Source organism: Salvelinus alpinus, chromosome 5 (genome assembly GCF_045679555.1).
Source record: "Salvelinus alpinus chromosome 5, SLU_Salpinus.1, whole genome shotgun sequence".
NCBI lineage: Eukaryota > Metazoa > Chordata > Actinopteri > Salmoniformes > Salmonidae > Salvelinus > Salvelinus alpinus.
In genome coordinates this window covers 54541027-54556761 of record NC_092090.1, presented here as the reverse complement: position 1 = coordinate 54556761, position 15735 = coordinate 54541027, and the positions used below count along the sequence as shown (strand labels likewise).

The window sequence follows — 15735 nt, the reverse complement described above, 5'->3', positions numbered from 1 at the left end:
GGTGAGTAATATCCAGGCTAATAACAGGGCTGGTGTCTGTGCAGAAGGTAAAAGCTGCTAGCAGCGGCTAAAAATGGCTAAATAGCTTGTAGCTGATTAGCTGGTTAGCTACTGGGGGTTCTTGAATGTGTTCCAAAGTTAAAAAATAATAGCGATTCCGTATCACATTGGGTGAGGTAGGTTACCGGAAGGTATAATCAAATTAAAAATCGAAAAGAGATAGAAAAAATATATATATATATATATATATACAAGAAATACGAAAAATACAAACGTACACGAGAGGACCAAACAAACACGTCTACACTGCTACGCCATCTTGGAACCCGTTAGACCAGCTTAGACCAGCTACAATCAGTAAGAAGGTTAGAAGGACTGACGATTCCAACAGAGATCACGACGACACACTGGGTGTAAATATATATTGATTGCAATTATTCCCGAACAAATGAGCGTTCATGTGCAATGGATTAGCATTTCAATTAATATAATTATCAACTGTGTGTAGTGAGCCCTCTGTTCTTTTCCGCCTGTTCTCAGTCCACACCCACTTCCCTTTGTCCACCAAGCCGTCATATCGGCTTAGCCCACTAGGGAACCTCCCCTATCATTTCCTTGTAACCATATCTACTGTTTGTGTGTTTATACATTACTGTGATTATTTAGTTAGTTAGTTAGTAAATACATTATTAAGACAATTGGTGTGTGGATGATTCATAGTAAAGGCTGGGTTCGTGCAGATAACCAACAATTTACGACGTTTGGAATGAGACTAACGTGAGGTAAAGAATAATTAATTAATTAGAAGACTAACTAATCAGATATTAAAATATCTGAAGAGTTATATTAGGAAAATTATAACTTTGTAATCTGAAGACTTTCCTTGGTGCCCCAACTTCCTAGTTAATTACATTTACATGATTAGTTTAACCATGTAATAATAATTACAGAGAATTGATTTGATAAAATAACAGTCTTCACTTTAATAATGCCAAAGACATGACAACACCAACCAATTTCTAAGGATTTTTTCACCACTCACCAAGGTCTTCCTGAAATACTGGTGGTAGCAACTTCTTCCATCGCTGCCATTCCTTGGGAAAACAAAGTTATAGTGGCTTGTGAAAGTATTCACCCCCCTTGGCATTTTTCCTATTTTGTTGCCTTACAACCTGGAATTAATAAAATATATTTTTGGGGGGTTTGTATCATTGGATTGACACAACATGCCTACCACTTTGAAGATGCAAAATATTTTTATTGTGAAACAAACAAGAAATATGACAAAAACCTGAAAACTTGAGCGTGCATAACTATTCACCCCCCCCAAAGTTAATACCTTGTAGAGCCACCTCTTGCAGCAATTACAGCTGCCAGTCTCTTGGGGTATTTCTCCATAAGCTTGGCACATCTAGCCAGTGGGATTTTTGCCCATTCTTCAAGGCAAAACTGCTCCAGCTCCTTCAAGTTAAATAATTGCCACATTAGCAGTTAATTTGGTTCAGTCGGTGATGTCGATTTTTTTCAAACCCTCAAAGCACCTTTAACACTTGTAAGGGTAATGATGTTGGAGAAGTGTTGACTGAAAATGTAGAGTGAGTCAGCGATGTCTTCCCCAGACATTGTAAATAGTTGTGCGTCTGTAATTGCTGATCTAAAGGCAGCAGATGTAGGTCAAAGTACAGTTAATTCTGTTGTGAATTCCATGGAAGAGAGTTCATGATATCCAACAGCGAGCTAAAGAAACTGTCATTAAGAATGTTCTGTGTGATGAAGGACAAACTGAAATGTCCAAGAAAGTTGAGGCATGTTTTGAAGGGTTAGAGAATCCTTTCACTGTGCTAAATTCTGAATGCAAGAGGTCCACATTCTTTCACAGAGAAGTGGGAAACTGTAGAACCAGTTGAACATGTCATTGGCTCAAGATTTGACACAAGATGAAACGAAAAGACTGGAACATATGACCAGATTGCAGTTCAAGACAAATTCATGTATGTTCCAATATTGTCTACCTTGCAGTCAATATTCAAAAGTCATGATGGTGTTGGGAGTCGTGCTTGGCCATGCAGTCATGAGTGAACAGGGAGTACAGGAGGGGACTGAGCACGCACCCCTGAGGGGCCCCCATGTTGAGGATCAGCGTGGCAGATATGTTGTTACCTACCCTTACCACCTGGGGGCGTCCTGTCAGGAATTCCAGGATCCAGTTGCAGAGGGAGGTGTTTAGTGATGAGCTTTGAGGGCACAATGGTGTTAAACGCTGAGCTGTAGTCAATGAATAGCATTCTCACATAGGTGTTCCTTTTGTCCAGGTGGGAAAGGGCAGTGTTGAGTGCAATAGAGATTGCATCATCTATGGATCTGTTGGGGCGGTATGCAAATTGGAGTGGGTCTAGGAATTCTTGGATAATGGTGTTGATGTGAGCCATGACCAGCCTTCCAAAGCACTTCATGGCTACAGACGTGAGTGCTATGGTTCGGTAGTCATTTAGGCAGGTTACCTTAGTGTTCTCACATCAGTCACTGGCTTCATCAATAAGTACCTCGATGACATCATCCCCACAGTGACTGTATGTACATACCCCAACCAGAAGCCATGGACTACAGGCAACATCCGCACTGAGCTAAAGAGTAGAGCTGCTGCTTTCAAGGAGCGGGACTCCAACCCGGAAGCTTATAAGAAATCCTTATAAGAAATCAATGTTTTAACACTTTTTTAATTTTATTTTTTACTTAAAGCATTGTTGGTTATGGGCTTGTAAGTAAGCATTTCACTGTACGATCTACACCTGTTGTATTCGGCACATGTGTCAAATACATTTTGATTTGATATGTGCCCCCCTCCAGCCAGGCATTATTCTGCATGTTTTAAGGTTAGGGTGTGTCCCAATATCTATAAATGTAACCCCTTTTGCAGTAAAATATTTTTCACAACAATCCATTTCATAAATGGGAGACAGATTTTTTTTAAACATGGTTGTGTTTTGTTCTACATTTGGTAGGGGTATCTCAAAAACTAAAGCAATTTTTGAGGATTGGCCACTAGCCTAGCTTAACTTCTTTCAGAGTGAAGTAACTGGTAGCTTGGTAAACTGTCTTTTCAGAGTAGCTTCCCCAACAGTGTCATTTATACACATCATCACATCATTTACACATCATTGGAAAAACCCCATGGGAAAAAATGATCACTTCCATATCAGTGCAGCGTTAGCTGAGTGTACTCCTGTCCAGTAGGTTGCGGTATACAGCTGAACTTGGTTGCGCTAGCTGTTATTGATGAAGAATTGTGAAAGCCTCTTAAAAGGACCAATTTATCAGATCGACGGGTTAGACAGCTAGATAAGTATTCAAATACAAGGTAAAACAAAGACATGTATCATGTTTATCTGAAATTGGGGAATTCAAGTTTGGTACCGCTCAACATTACTTTAAATTAGCTAAATGCATAACGTTAGCTAGCTAATGCTAACTTGCGCAAGAGTCAGATAGCTAACTAGCTAGCAACTGAATGGGAGTTCCCTTTGGCCAACGTTACAGTTGCCAATGTAGCACGCTAGGTTTTCCCCATTACATTACTGTTTCGCCCTTTTCCTCTGATCTAGCTAGCACCACATTTTCAAAATCGAATAGGCCTAACTTAGGGTGTGTTCGTAAATTGACTTTTGAGTGCCAGAGTGAGCTCTGGGCGTTTGTAAATTCAGAGCGTTGTTAGATCGTCCGTTCCTAAATGAGCGTTCAGAGCGCACACTGGACGCTCTGGCTGAGGAATAGGGTCCGAGTGTTCTAACCTCACAACCGCAGTCAAGCACCCAAACTAACTGAGAGAACACCTCACTCTGACCATTTTACTCACCCTAGCAGTTGGTGGCTGTTGCTGTGCTGCTGGGAACACGTGAATTACGTTTTTTTTGCCGACGTTTACTGGTACGGGCCATATTCGGGTGTTGAGCGTTCGTAAATTCATCAGGTTTTCTGTGCTCTGGCACACTGACGAGACTGTGTGCTCTGAAATCGGAGTAGATAGCCAAAGTGAATTTGAAGTTCGCAATATGTTTATTATGGCATAGGCTAGATGACGACAAAATGTATCAGTTTGCTAGCTAGCTACCTAGCTAACGTTATAGCTAGCTTATGGTTTTCAATTCGAGTTTGACTGTTGTAGTGGGCCTCAGGCTGTGGCATGGTTGTTTACAGTTTACATTCTGGTTGGTGTTATTGCTAGCTAGAGCGTTTAATTCAAATTGACGTTCCTTTCTTTATTCAAGAGCCGAAATGACTACTGCTCCATACAACTACTCCTACATCTTCAAATACATTATTATTGGTAAGTGGCCAAGATTCCAATATTTTACATAGCTCACTGAAACGAATCTGAATGTTAGTTGATGTCTCATCGCAGTTGTTTTGGTCTTATGTAAAAGTGCCTTCATTGAGAATACTGCTTAAGTGTACATACTTATCCTGAACTATTTTATAAATGAGCCTAACTACAACACTCTTCCCATACATCTTCAACATCACTGTTTGTTGATAAAACGTTTACTTGAGACAGGAGAACAAGTGGAGACATAGGACGAGGTGGATAATTTTATAATAAGGCCGTTTTATTCAAGTGTAAAGATATCAGGCAAAAACGTGCACGGCCCCTTTCTGTCAGATTCTTATGAAATCGTCGGAGAAGAGGCCGCTCTAAACAGTACATACAGATTATATAGGCAACTAGCAAAGTAGGTTGATCTTGTCGTCTGGCCTTCCGATTGGTCGATCTGGGACGTGGGTAATCCTGTTCGGCCTGATGTCGACGTTTCCATTGGCCCTTCCCACAGTTCATTGTCTTATAGTCTCATCCTTGAGCAGAATGCATATGCATCTTTTTAACAGAGTCCTATTCATGGGGGAGGGTTGAGTATGTGGGTCTGTGGTTACTTAACAAGGTACAAAATGTGGGGGTATAGTGGGGGATGGGTGGATGTTGTGCCAAGTTATAGCTTATGTTGAGAAGTGGTTAAAACAAGTTACCAGTATCTTATACAATTTCTTACATGTTTCATATAAGCCTTTGAATAATTGTAAGCATTGCCTATATTGCTTTGTTTTCTCCCACTACAGGGGATATGGGTGTAGGGAAATCATGCCTGCTTCACCAGTTCACAGAAAAGAAATGTGGGTATGGTCTAAAAAGCAGTGGTGTCTCCTTTATGGAAGATTGTACACAATCATGTTACTGTACCACTGCATGTTTACAAAGTTGACTTTCCATTCAAGGTTACATAATCCGGGGATGTATTCATTAGTGCACACTTGCAAAATATTTTGCAACAGAATCAAGTGTTTCTTCAGTATTATAATGACCTTTATTTGCCAAGTACATTTACAGCAATATACAAACACAAGTCAACATAGTCACCATGCAGAATAGGATTTATTGGACAAGTTGGGATTAGACCCTCCTGTTTACTTTAGTTTGGTTCGCAGTGAATACACCTCTGTTAACAAACCAAGAAATGTGCACTGCACTCAAGATACTCTCTTCAATAGATACTTTTAGTAAGCTAATAGGGCCTATCTGTTTTCCCAACAGTCATGGCAGACTGCCCCCACACTATTGGAGTCGAGTTTGGCACAAGGATAATCGAGGTGAGCGGCCAGAAGATCAAACTGCAGATCTGGGACACTGCGGGACAGGAGCGCTTCAGGGCCGTCACACGCAGCTACTACAGGGGAGCAGCAGGGGCACTCATGGTCTATGACATCACCAGGTAGGCCAGGATCTCAGCTGGGCTTTACTTGAAGTGACTATCAGGGCCAGCACCAGAACTAAGCAGTTGGACGGGCATTTGATTTCCATAAGGGGACAATAATGTTTTACGCTGGAACTGCTTTGCTTCGAGGGACCCCCCTTCAAGCGAATGAGCTTGACTGCAACATTCTAACAGTGTTATTAATACATTTCATATATGCTATCGCAAATATAATAATTTGGTTGTGTTTATGAAGGTCTTAGGTAACATTAGAATAAGATTCAATTTTTTTTCAAATAACACAAAACCATTTTCATTAGTTTGTTACTGTTGGATATACACTACATTACCAAAGGATGTGGACACCTGCTTGTCGAACATCTCATGACAAAATCATGGGCATTAATATGGAATTGGTTCCCTCCCTTTGCTGCTATAACAGCCTCCATTCAGCCACGAGCATTAGTGAGGTTGGGCGATTAGGCTTGGCTTGCAGTCGTCCTTCCAATTCCTGCCGAAGGTGTTTGATGGAGTTCAGGTCAGGCCTCTGTGCAGGCCAGTCAAGTTCTTCCACACCGATCTTAACTTCTTATGGCTGGGGGCAGTATTGAGTAGCTTGGATGAATAAGGTGCCCAGAGTAAACTGCCTGCTACTCAGGCCCAGAAGCTAAGATATGCATATTATTAGTAGATTTGGATAAAAAAAGCTCTGAAGTTTCTAAAACTGTTTGAATGATGTCTGAGTATAACAGAACTCATATGGCAGGCAAAAAGCTGATAAAAAAATCAACCAGGAAGTGGGAAATCTGAGGTTTGTAGGTTAAGTCTTTGCCTATCCAATATACAGTGTCTATGGGGTCATATTGTACTTCCTAAGGCTTCCACTAGACGTCAACAGTCTTTAGAACCTTGTTTGATGCTTCTACTGTGAACGGGGAGAGAATGAGAGCTGTTTCAACCAGATGTCTGGCAGAGTGCCATGAGCTCACTCAGGCGCGCCCCCGTGACAGGTAGCTGCGTTCCTTTTCCTTTCTAAAGACAAAGGAATTGTCCGGTTGAAACATTATTGAAGATTTATGTTAAAAACATCCTAAAGATTGATTCTATACATCGTTTGACATGTTTCTACGAACTGTAATGGAATTTTCTGACTTTTCGTCTGGCCTGCGCATCGTGAATTTCGATTTGTGTACTAAACGCGCGAACAAAAAGGAGGTATTTGGACATAAATTATGGACTTTATCGAACAAAACAAACATTTATTGTGGAACTGGGATTCCTGGGAGTGCATTCTGATGAAGAGCATCAAAGGTAAGTGAATATTTATCATGCTATTTCTGACTTCTGTTGACTCCACAACATGGCGGGTATCTTTATGGCTTGTTTTGGTCTCTGAGCGCCGACTCAGATTATTGAATGGTTTGTTTTTCGGTAAAGCTTTTTTGAAATCTGACACAGCGGTTGCATTAAAGAGAAGTTTATCTAAAGTTCCATGCATAACAGTTGTATCTTTTAGCAATGTTTATTATGAGTATTTCTGTAAATTGATGTGGCTCTCGGCAAAATCACCGGATGTTTTGGTAGCAAAACATTACTGAACGTAACGCGCCAATGTAAACGGCTGTGTTTTTCTGTGACTAGGTACTGACCTAACATAATCAGATGGTGTGCTTTCGTCGTAACGCCTTTTTGAAATCGGACACTGTGGCTGGATTTACAACAAGTGTATCTTTAAAATGGTGTAAAATACATGCATGTTTGAGGAATTTTAATTATGAGATTTCTGTTTTTGAATTTGGTGCCCTGCAGTTTCACTGGCTGTTGAAGAGGTGGGACGCTACTGTCTCACGTACCCTAGAGAGGTTAATATTGCCTGCTAACATTAATTTCTTTTAACTAGGGAAATGGTGTCCCTTCTCTTGCAACAGAGTCAGGGTATATGCAGCAGTTTGGGCCGCCTGGCTCGTTGCGAACTGTGTGAAGACTATTTCTTCCTAACAAAGACAGCCAACTTCGCCAAACGGGGGATGATTTAACAAAAGCTCATTTGCGAAAAAAGCACAATCGTTGCACGACTGTACCTAACCATAAACATCAATGCCTTTCTTAAAATCAATACACAGAAGTATATATTTTTAAACCTGCATATTTAGCTAAAAGAAATCCAGGTTAGCAGGCAATATTAACCAGGTGAAATTGTGTCACTTCTCTTGCGTTCATTGCACGCAGAGTCATGCAACAGTTTGGGCCTCCTGGCTCGTTGCGAACTAATTTGCCAGAATTTTACGTAATTATGACATAACATTGAAGGTTGTGCAATGTAACAGGAATATTTAGAATTATGGATGCCACCCGTTAGATAAAAATGCATGCATAATAATAATATGCATATTCTAGCTTTTATGGCTTTATAGCAGGCCGTTTACTCTAGGGATGCTTTTCATCCGGACGTGAAAATACTGCCCCCTACCCCAAAGAAGTTAACTAAATATGCAGGTTTAAAAATGTATACTTGTGTATTGATTTTAAGAAAGGCATTGATGTTTATGGTTAGGTACACGTTGGAGCAACGACAGTCCTTTTTCGCGAATGCGCACCGCATCGATTATATGCAACGCAGGACACGCTAGATAAACTAGTAATATCATCAACCATGTGTAGTTAACTAGTGATTATGATTGATTGTTTTTTATAAGATACTTTTAATGCTAGCTAGCAACTTACCTTGGCTTCTTACTGCATTCGCAGAACAGGCAGGCTCCTCGTGGAGTGCAATGTAAAGCAGGTGGTTAGAGCGTTGTACTAGTTAACTATAAGGTTGCAAGATTGAATCCCTGAGCAGAAAAGGTAAAAATCTGTCGTTCTGCCCCTGAACAAGGCAGTTAACCGACCATTCCTAGTCCGTCATTGAAAATAAGAATGTGTTCTTAACTGACTTGCCTAGTTTAATAAAGGTGTATAATATTTTTATTTTTTTAATATCAGCCAAATCGGTGTCCAAAAATACCGATTTCCAATTGTTATGAAAACTTGAAATCGGCCCCAATTAATCGGCCATTCCGATTAATCGGTCGACCTCTAGTTTCCACTGCTCCAGAGTCCAATGGCGGTGAGCTTTACACCACTCCAGGCGACGCTTGGCATTGCGCATGGTGATCTTAGGCTTGTGTGCGGCTGCTCGGCTATGGAAACCCATTTCATGAAGCTCCCGACAAACAGTTCTTGTGCTGACATTGCTTCCAAAGGCAGTTTGGAACTCGGTAGTGGGTGTTGCAACCGAAGACAGACGATTTTTACGTGCTTCAGTCCCGTTCTGTGAGCTTGTGTGGCCTACCACACGGCTTAGCCGTTGATGCTCCTAGACGTTTCCACTTCACAATAAGAGCACTTACAGTTAACCGGGGCAGCTCTAGCAGGGCAGTAATTTGAAGAACTGACTAGTTGGAAAGGTGGCATCCTATGACTGTCCCACGTTGAAAGTCACTGAGCTCTTCAGTAAGGCCATTCTACTGCCAATGTTTGTCTATGGAGATTGCATGGCTGTGTGCTCGATTTTATACACCTGTTAGCAACGGAGGTGGGTGAAATAGCCAAATCCACTAATTTGAAGGGGTGTCTACATACTTGTGTATCTGGTGCTGTCTGGACAAAAATAGTATGACATGCTATAGTCTTTTTGTCCAAACAGCATCACATACATTGGCCACACACACTGAGACAGAGGGATGCTGGTTCGGGTAACTTATGAGATTGATGCGTCTTTCTGTCGGCTCACGCCTTTCAAATTAATTATCAATATTTGATTTGGAGGGCAAGGGGATACGGTAGAGCGGACCAGGCCCCTTAGCGCCCATAGCCCATAACGCGGGCCCTGGCGACTATTACATTGATTATTTATCTAGCCTCACAGATTAAGCCTAGTCCTGGACTAAAAAGCATGTTTAATGGAGAATGTCAATTTAAAGTGCTTTTTAAATCCAGGCCTATGCAAAATCTGTGTTTCGGCAAACCAGCCCATAAGGTGCCCAGCATTCGAGTGTTGGGAATTAGCATGGATTCAGTAACCCCATTTAACCTTTTGTCCAATTTCCATTATCTTGTATTCACAATGACTTATCTGGTATTATGTCTTTGTACATTTGAACTGAAATTCTATTATTGTTATGGTTCAAAATGTTCTCTTGTCCTTTCCTGTAGGAGAAGCACATACAACCACCTTAGCAGCTGGCTGACTGATGCTAGAAACCTCACCAACCCTAATACTGTGAGTCAGCCAGCTGGAAATCTGAACTCCTGATCAAACTGTGTCTTTACAAGACAGTTGTATATTTCCATGCTGCCATGACAACCCTGGCCTGTGTGCTATCCCCCCAGGTGATAATTCTTATTGGTAACAAGGCAGACTTGGAGGCCCAGCGAGATGTAACCTATGAGGAGGCTAAGCAGTTTGCTGAGGAGAACGGTAAGGTTTATCACAGCAGATCTCCGTGTACTGTAGATCATGGGAATCAAAGTTTGAACAATCACTTTCTATTTGCAAACAACTTTTCTTATGGACCTAATTCAGTCTGTTTTTGTAGGTCTATTGTTCCTAGAGGCTAGTGCAAAGACGTAAGTTAACACACCCAAATGTTTTCACTTGCATCAAAGAGTGCATTGAAGTTACTAGGAGACTAGTCAGTCCATTGTGCCTGAGTCGGTTGTTTTCCTGTAACCCAGGGGTGAGAATGTGGAGGACGCGTTTCTGGAGGCAGCCAAGAAGATCTACCAGAACATTCAGGACGGAAGCCTGGACCTGAACGCCGCCGAGTCTGGTGTCCAGCACAAGCCCTCCGCCCCGCAGGGTGGCCGGCTGACCAGTGAACTGCAGCCCCAGAAGGAAGGCTGCAGCTGCTAATGACCACACCCGCTGACCCTCCAGCTGACCTTTGCCCCCTGTGCCACAGCCTCCCTCCACCACCCAGGAGCTCACATGCCTCCACCAAGGCACTGACAGTCTGGGCCCCAGTAGGCTCTGAGCCAGGGATGGGCTTTATACCACTCCCAGCCATCTACATCCATCTCTTTCTCTGTCTCCCCGTATCTATCTCACACAGCTATACTGTATGTCCCCATAGCCTACATAACCCAGTGCACCCAGCACCTATGATGAGATGAGCAAGCCTCATGGGTCACACATTGTGATTAGAACACAGCAACAGGCCTTTGTGGCTGGCTGGCTGCTCTACTGAAGAAAAAGCCTTTTTCTATCCACAGAAGAAACCATGATGTGCATAACTATAAATGGAATGATTCATCACTCTTGTGGTGTTTTGAATGTAGTACTGTTTTAATTCAAATTAAATTATTAAGAGTGGCTGCAAAATACTTAGCAAACAGGCACAGATACCAAAGATAATGGATGCATGATTCACTCAACGTGTATAACCATTCACCAAATTGTTAATTCTTTTTAAACGTTTCCGGAGATTTTATCGGTCTTGGAATACGTTGGATTGACTTTTTGTTCGATATAATTATTATAAAATATTTGTTATTTTTTTACCCATTTATTTTAATGAACATTAGTGGGAAATGATGGGTATAGTATAATGTAGAATATGAGCGTGTGAAAGACCAAATTGTCAAATTTCTTGGGTGCCTCAATGAGAGAGATCTGACCTGTAGCATGTACTATTGGAAAGTTAGACAGAACACTGGGCGTGGAGTCCAAGAGAAATCTTTGCACTTTTTGTGATGTGGTCTGGAGGCCGTTTCGGTGGAGATGGAGCTCCAGCAGTTTTTTTTTTTTACTAGAAACCTTACGGAAGCAAACAGGGAGGGACTAACCTGAAATTGCCCAATGAATACACCCCATCAGTAGAGATTCTGATCAGTGAGACATCTCAGATGCCCACTCCAGCTGTGACTCAAATGGGAGTATTGTATGTGGATCTATGGTGGCTGTGGAAATTGGTCATCCTGCTCAGCCCGTGGCTTTGTATTAGAGGGATATCTCTCTCCTATGTCCCCTGGGGCACTTTAGTAGGACTTAGCTGGTGAATTGAGGTTGTGAGGTGGTTCAGCAATGCACCTCTCTCCCTTTGATTGATGTAATCTCAGGGACTTCATCTCACTGCTTGCATCCCAAATTGTACCCATAGGGCTCTGGTCAGAAGTCGTGCACTGCATAGGTAATATTGCGGCATTTGGGATGCGACCCCTGATCACACCCCCCATATCATTCACTGTGATTGTTTTTGCCTAATTTAGTGTTAACTTGTTATGCAAACTAATGTAGAACGCCTTCCTGTAAATTCAATAGGCTACTATATTAGATTTATAACTATTTTGATATTTTACTGCCTCTCCAGATCATATGCACATATTGTACAAAACATTAGGGACACATTAATATTGAGTTACACCCCCTTTTGCTCTCAGAACAGCCTCAATTTGTTGGGCCATGGACTCTACAATGTGTCGAAAGCTTTCCACAAGGATGCTAGCCCATGTTGACTCAATGCTTCCCACAGTTTTGTCAAGTTGGCTGGATGTCCTTTGGTTGGTGGACCATTCTTGATACACAAGGGAAACTGTTGAGCATGAAAAACCCAGCAGTGTTGCAGTTCTTGACACCTACTACCATACCCCGTTCAAAGGCACAAAAATATTTTGTATTTTTTTGTCTGGTTCCGATTCTAATAACACCAGATTCATTCCCTTGTAATGGAGCATCCAGCAGGGCTATCTGAGCCACGCAATGAGAGCAGTTTATCTTAGCTACTCACCTTAAGCAGTTCCTGTCCCTTTTCTTCATGTCTTAGCAGGGGTGTATTCCAGAGGCTGGTGGGAGGCCCTATAGCAGGACGGGCTCATTTTAATGGTAGAAATGGAACGGAGTCAAACAAGTTGATAAGGTGATTGATGTTACGATTCCATTCCAGACTTTACAATGAACTCTTCCTTCTATAGCTCCTCCCACCAGATTCCTCTGGTGTATACACTATGAACCAAATGAAAGCAAACAGGTAAGGACCTACCTGAATTTGTCCAATAACAAACCCTTGTTTTTGTTGCAAAATGTTTTCTAATGCAAATCGTTTTGCACTAATGAATACACCCCAGAGGACAGGAAAGCTCATTCCTCACCATTTCACAACAATGATCTCCACATTGGGATGAGCGCACGCGGTGCATTCTGTAGAGAGCTTATGTTTCTCACTAATCTTTCGTTGAAGTCATTCCATATTTACCTTGACATCACTGATGTATGTGATTTCTTAGTCAGAGAGATGTCGAGCTATGATTCTGAATGTTTTTTTTTTTCTTCTGCAGAGGTGTTAGTGTGTTATGTTCAATCGGTATTTGCTTGTGCTGTATTTCAGGGCCCAGTATCGCAACGCAGCAGTAGTGTTATCTTGAAAATGGGCTTAGAAGATACAACTGTAATGCAATTTCTCAAAGCTCGATGCACTGTAAAAAGATTGGTCCAGTCTGCCTTTCACTCAAGTTCTTTGGTGGCATGAAGAGACTGGCTAATATTAGTTGTGGTGCTTTTCCCCAAACGGTCTCCTTGGAAGTGTTGAGAAGGATTTAAATTGGTCTCATTACATGTAGCTCCATCACGTAGGCCTAGTCTCATATTCACAAAGCAGCTGAGTGGGAGAGAATCTAGGATCAGGTCCACCCTGTCCATGTAGTCTTATTCATTATGATCTAAAAGGCAAAACTATTCCTGGATCAGCACTCTTACTCTGATAGGCTTGATACATATGGTCCCTGGTCAAAAATCTTACGTGTTGGAATTGGTTCACTGATGGCTAGCCATTTCTGTTTGTAATGATTTTCTTTGATTAATGTAACATTTTTGGCTTGAGCAAATGTACAATTGAGATCGCATAATGTACTTTCATTATTGAATTACTTTATTTAGATAACCATTATTGTACATTCTTTATACTCTTGTGAATCTAAGCACAGATGCTCTTGACAAGACCAGATTATAAAAAGTGTTTGTGTAATAATACTGGCTTCGAAGGACCACTTCTTAACCATGGTAAAATATTTATGGATAAACAACTCTTGATCTCAGTTTGGCGCTTTCTGTAATTAGATTTTGTTTTGAGAACAGCTCTGGATTAAGGGCAATCTTGTGTGTGGCAACTAGGGATGTGCATCTTTCTCTTTAAAGATGATTCGGTACGTATCTATACTGAACAAAAAAATAAATGCAACAAGTGAAATGTTGGTCCCGTGTTTCATGTGCTGAAATAAAAGATCCCAGTAATATTCCATACGCCAAATAAGCTTATTTCTCTCAAATTGTGTGCACAAATTTGTTTACATCCCCGTTAGTGAGCTTTTCTGCTTTGCAATGACAACACAGCCACCAGACAGGTGTGGCATATTAAGAAGCTGATAAAACAGCATTACACGTGCACCTTGTGCTGAGGACAATAAAAGGGCACTCTACAATGCCACAGATGTCTCATGTTTTGAGGGAGTGTGCAATTGACATGCTGACTGCAGGAATGTCCACCAGAGCTGTTGTCAGAGAATTTAATGTTATTTTCTCCACTATAAACCGCCTCCAATGTAATTTTAGAGAATTTGGCAGAACAACCTCAGGACCTCCACATCCGGCTTCTTCTCCTAATGTAACAGTATAACTTTAGTACGTCCCCTCGCCCCGACACGGGCGCGAACCAGGGACCCTCTGCACACATCAACAACAGTTACCCATCGCTCCACAAAAGCCGCGGCCCTTGCAGAGCAAGGTGCAACACTACTTCTAGGTTTCAGAGCAAGTGACGTAACTGATTGAAACGCTAGTAGCGCGTACCCGCTAACTAGCTAGCCATTTCACATCCGTTACACTAAGACCAGCCAGCTGATGAAACAGGAGTATTTCTGTCTGTAATAAAGCCCTTTTGTGGGGGAAAACTCATTCTGATTGGCTGGGCCTGGCTCCCCAGTGGGTGGGTCTATGCCCTCCCTGAGCCCCTGCCCAGTCATGTAAAATCCATAGATTAGGGCCTAATGAATTCATTTCAATTGACTGATTTCCTTTTATCAGTGGTTCCCAAACTTTTTATAGTCCTGTACCCCTTCAAACATTCAACCTCCAGTTGCATACCCCCTCGAGCATCAGGGTCAGCGCACTCTCAAATGTCTTTTTTGCCATCATTGTAAGCCTGCCACACACACTATACAATACATTTATTAAACATAAGAATGAGGTTGAGTTTTTGTCACAACCCAGCTCGTGGGAAGTGACAAAGAGCTCTTATAGGACCAGGGCACAAATAATAAATCATTTATTCAACCATCTTACATATTAAATCTTATTTGTTTATCAAAAATTGTGAATAACTCCCCACAGGTTAATGAGAAGGGTGTGCTTGAAAGGATGCACATAACTCTGCAATGTTGGGTTGTATTTAGTTTTCATGCTAGTGAGGGCCGAGAATCGACTATCACATAGGTACATGGTTGCAAAGGGCATCAGTGTCTTAACAGCGCGATTTGCCAAGTCAGCATACTCTGGAGCAATGCCCAATCAAGAAATCTGGCAGTGACTTCTGATTAAATTTAATTGAGGCTCTTGTTCAGATATCGGTAAGTGGACTGGAGGCATGAAAGGGATAACGAATCCAGTTGTTTGTGTCATCCGTTTCGGGAAAGTGATTGCGCACCCAACTCACTCAGGTGCTTCGCTATATCACATTTGACAATGTCCGTAAGCTTGAGTTCATTTGCACACAAAAAATCATACAACGATGGAAAGACCTGTGTGTTGTCCTTGTTAATGCAGAAAGAGAAGAGCTCCAACTTCTTAATCAAAGCCTCAATTTTGTCCTGCACATTGAATATAGTTGCGGAATGTCCCTGTAATCCTAGATTCAGATCACTCAGGCGAGAAAAAACATCACCCAGATAGGCCAGTCGTGTTAGAAACTCGTCATCATACAAGCGGTCAGACAATTGAAATGTATGGTCAGTAAAGAAAATG

At 41.7% G+C, this 15735-nt stretch overlaps 1 protein-coding gene across 4 annotated transcripts; it reads left to right on the top strand.

Moving 5' to 3' along the window:
* The first annotated feature begins 3203 nt into the window (after positions 1-3203).
* rab14 (RAB14, member RAS oncogene family) lies at positions 3204-14019 on the top strand. 4 transcript variants are annotated; one of them, XM_071402351.1, is made up of 8 exons: positions 3204-3358; positions 4266-4324; positions 5110-5163; positions 5582-5759; positions 9939-10005; positions 10116-10203; positions 10322-10352; positions 10461-14019. In XM_071402351.1, the coding sequence occupies exons 2-8, from the start codon at positions 4273-4275 to the stop codon at positions 10636-10638; spliced, it is 648 nt and encodes a 215-aa protein (XP_071258452.1). In that variant the 5' UTR covers positions 3204-3358; positions 4266-4272; the 3' UTR covers positions 10639-14019. The 4 variants fall into 4 exon arrangements, with proteins under 4 accessions (XP_071258452.1, XP_071258455.1, XP_071258456.1 ...); XM_071402352.1 differs by lacking the exon at positions 3204-3358 and adding an exon at positions 3378-3924; XM_071402354.1 differs by lacking the exon at positions 5110-5163.
* Positions 14020-15735: the final 1716 nt, after the last annotated feature.

Bases quoted from the DNA above. Each gene is read 5' to 3' on its own strand.
- rab14 (XM_071402351.1), top strand. From the start codon at position 4,273: ATGACTACTGCTCCATACAACTACTCCTACATCTTCAAATACATTATT. The intron at 10,204-10,321 runs GTAAGGTTTATC...CTGTTTTTGTAG, and splicing joins GCAGTTTGCTGAGGAGAACG to GTCTATTGTTCCTAGAGGCT. The intron at 10,353-10,460 runs GTAAGTTAACAC...CCTGTAACCCAG, and splicing joins CTAGAGGCTAGTGCAAAGAC to GGGTGAGAATGTGGAGGACG.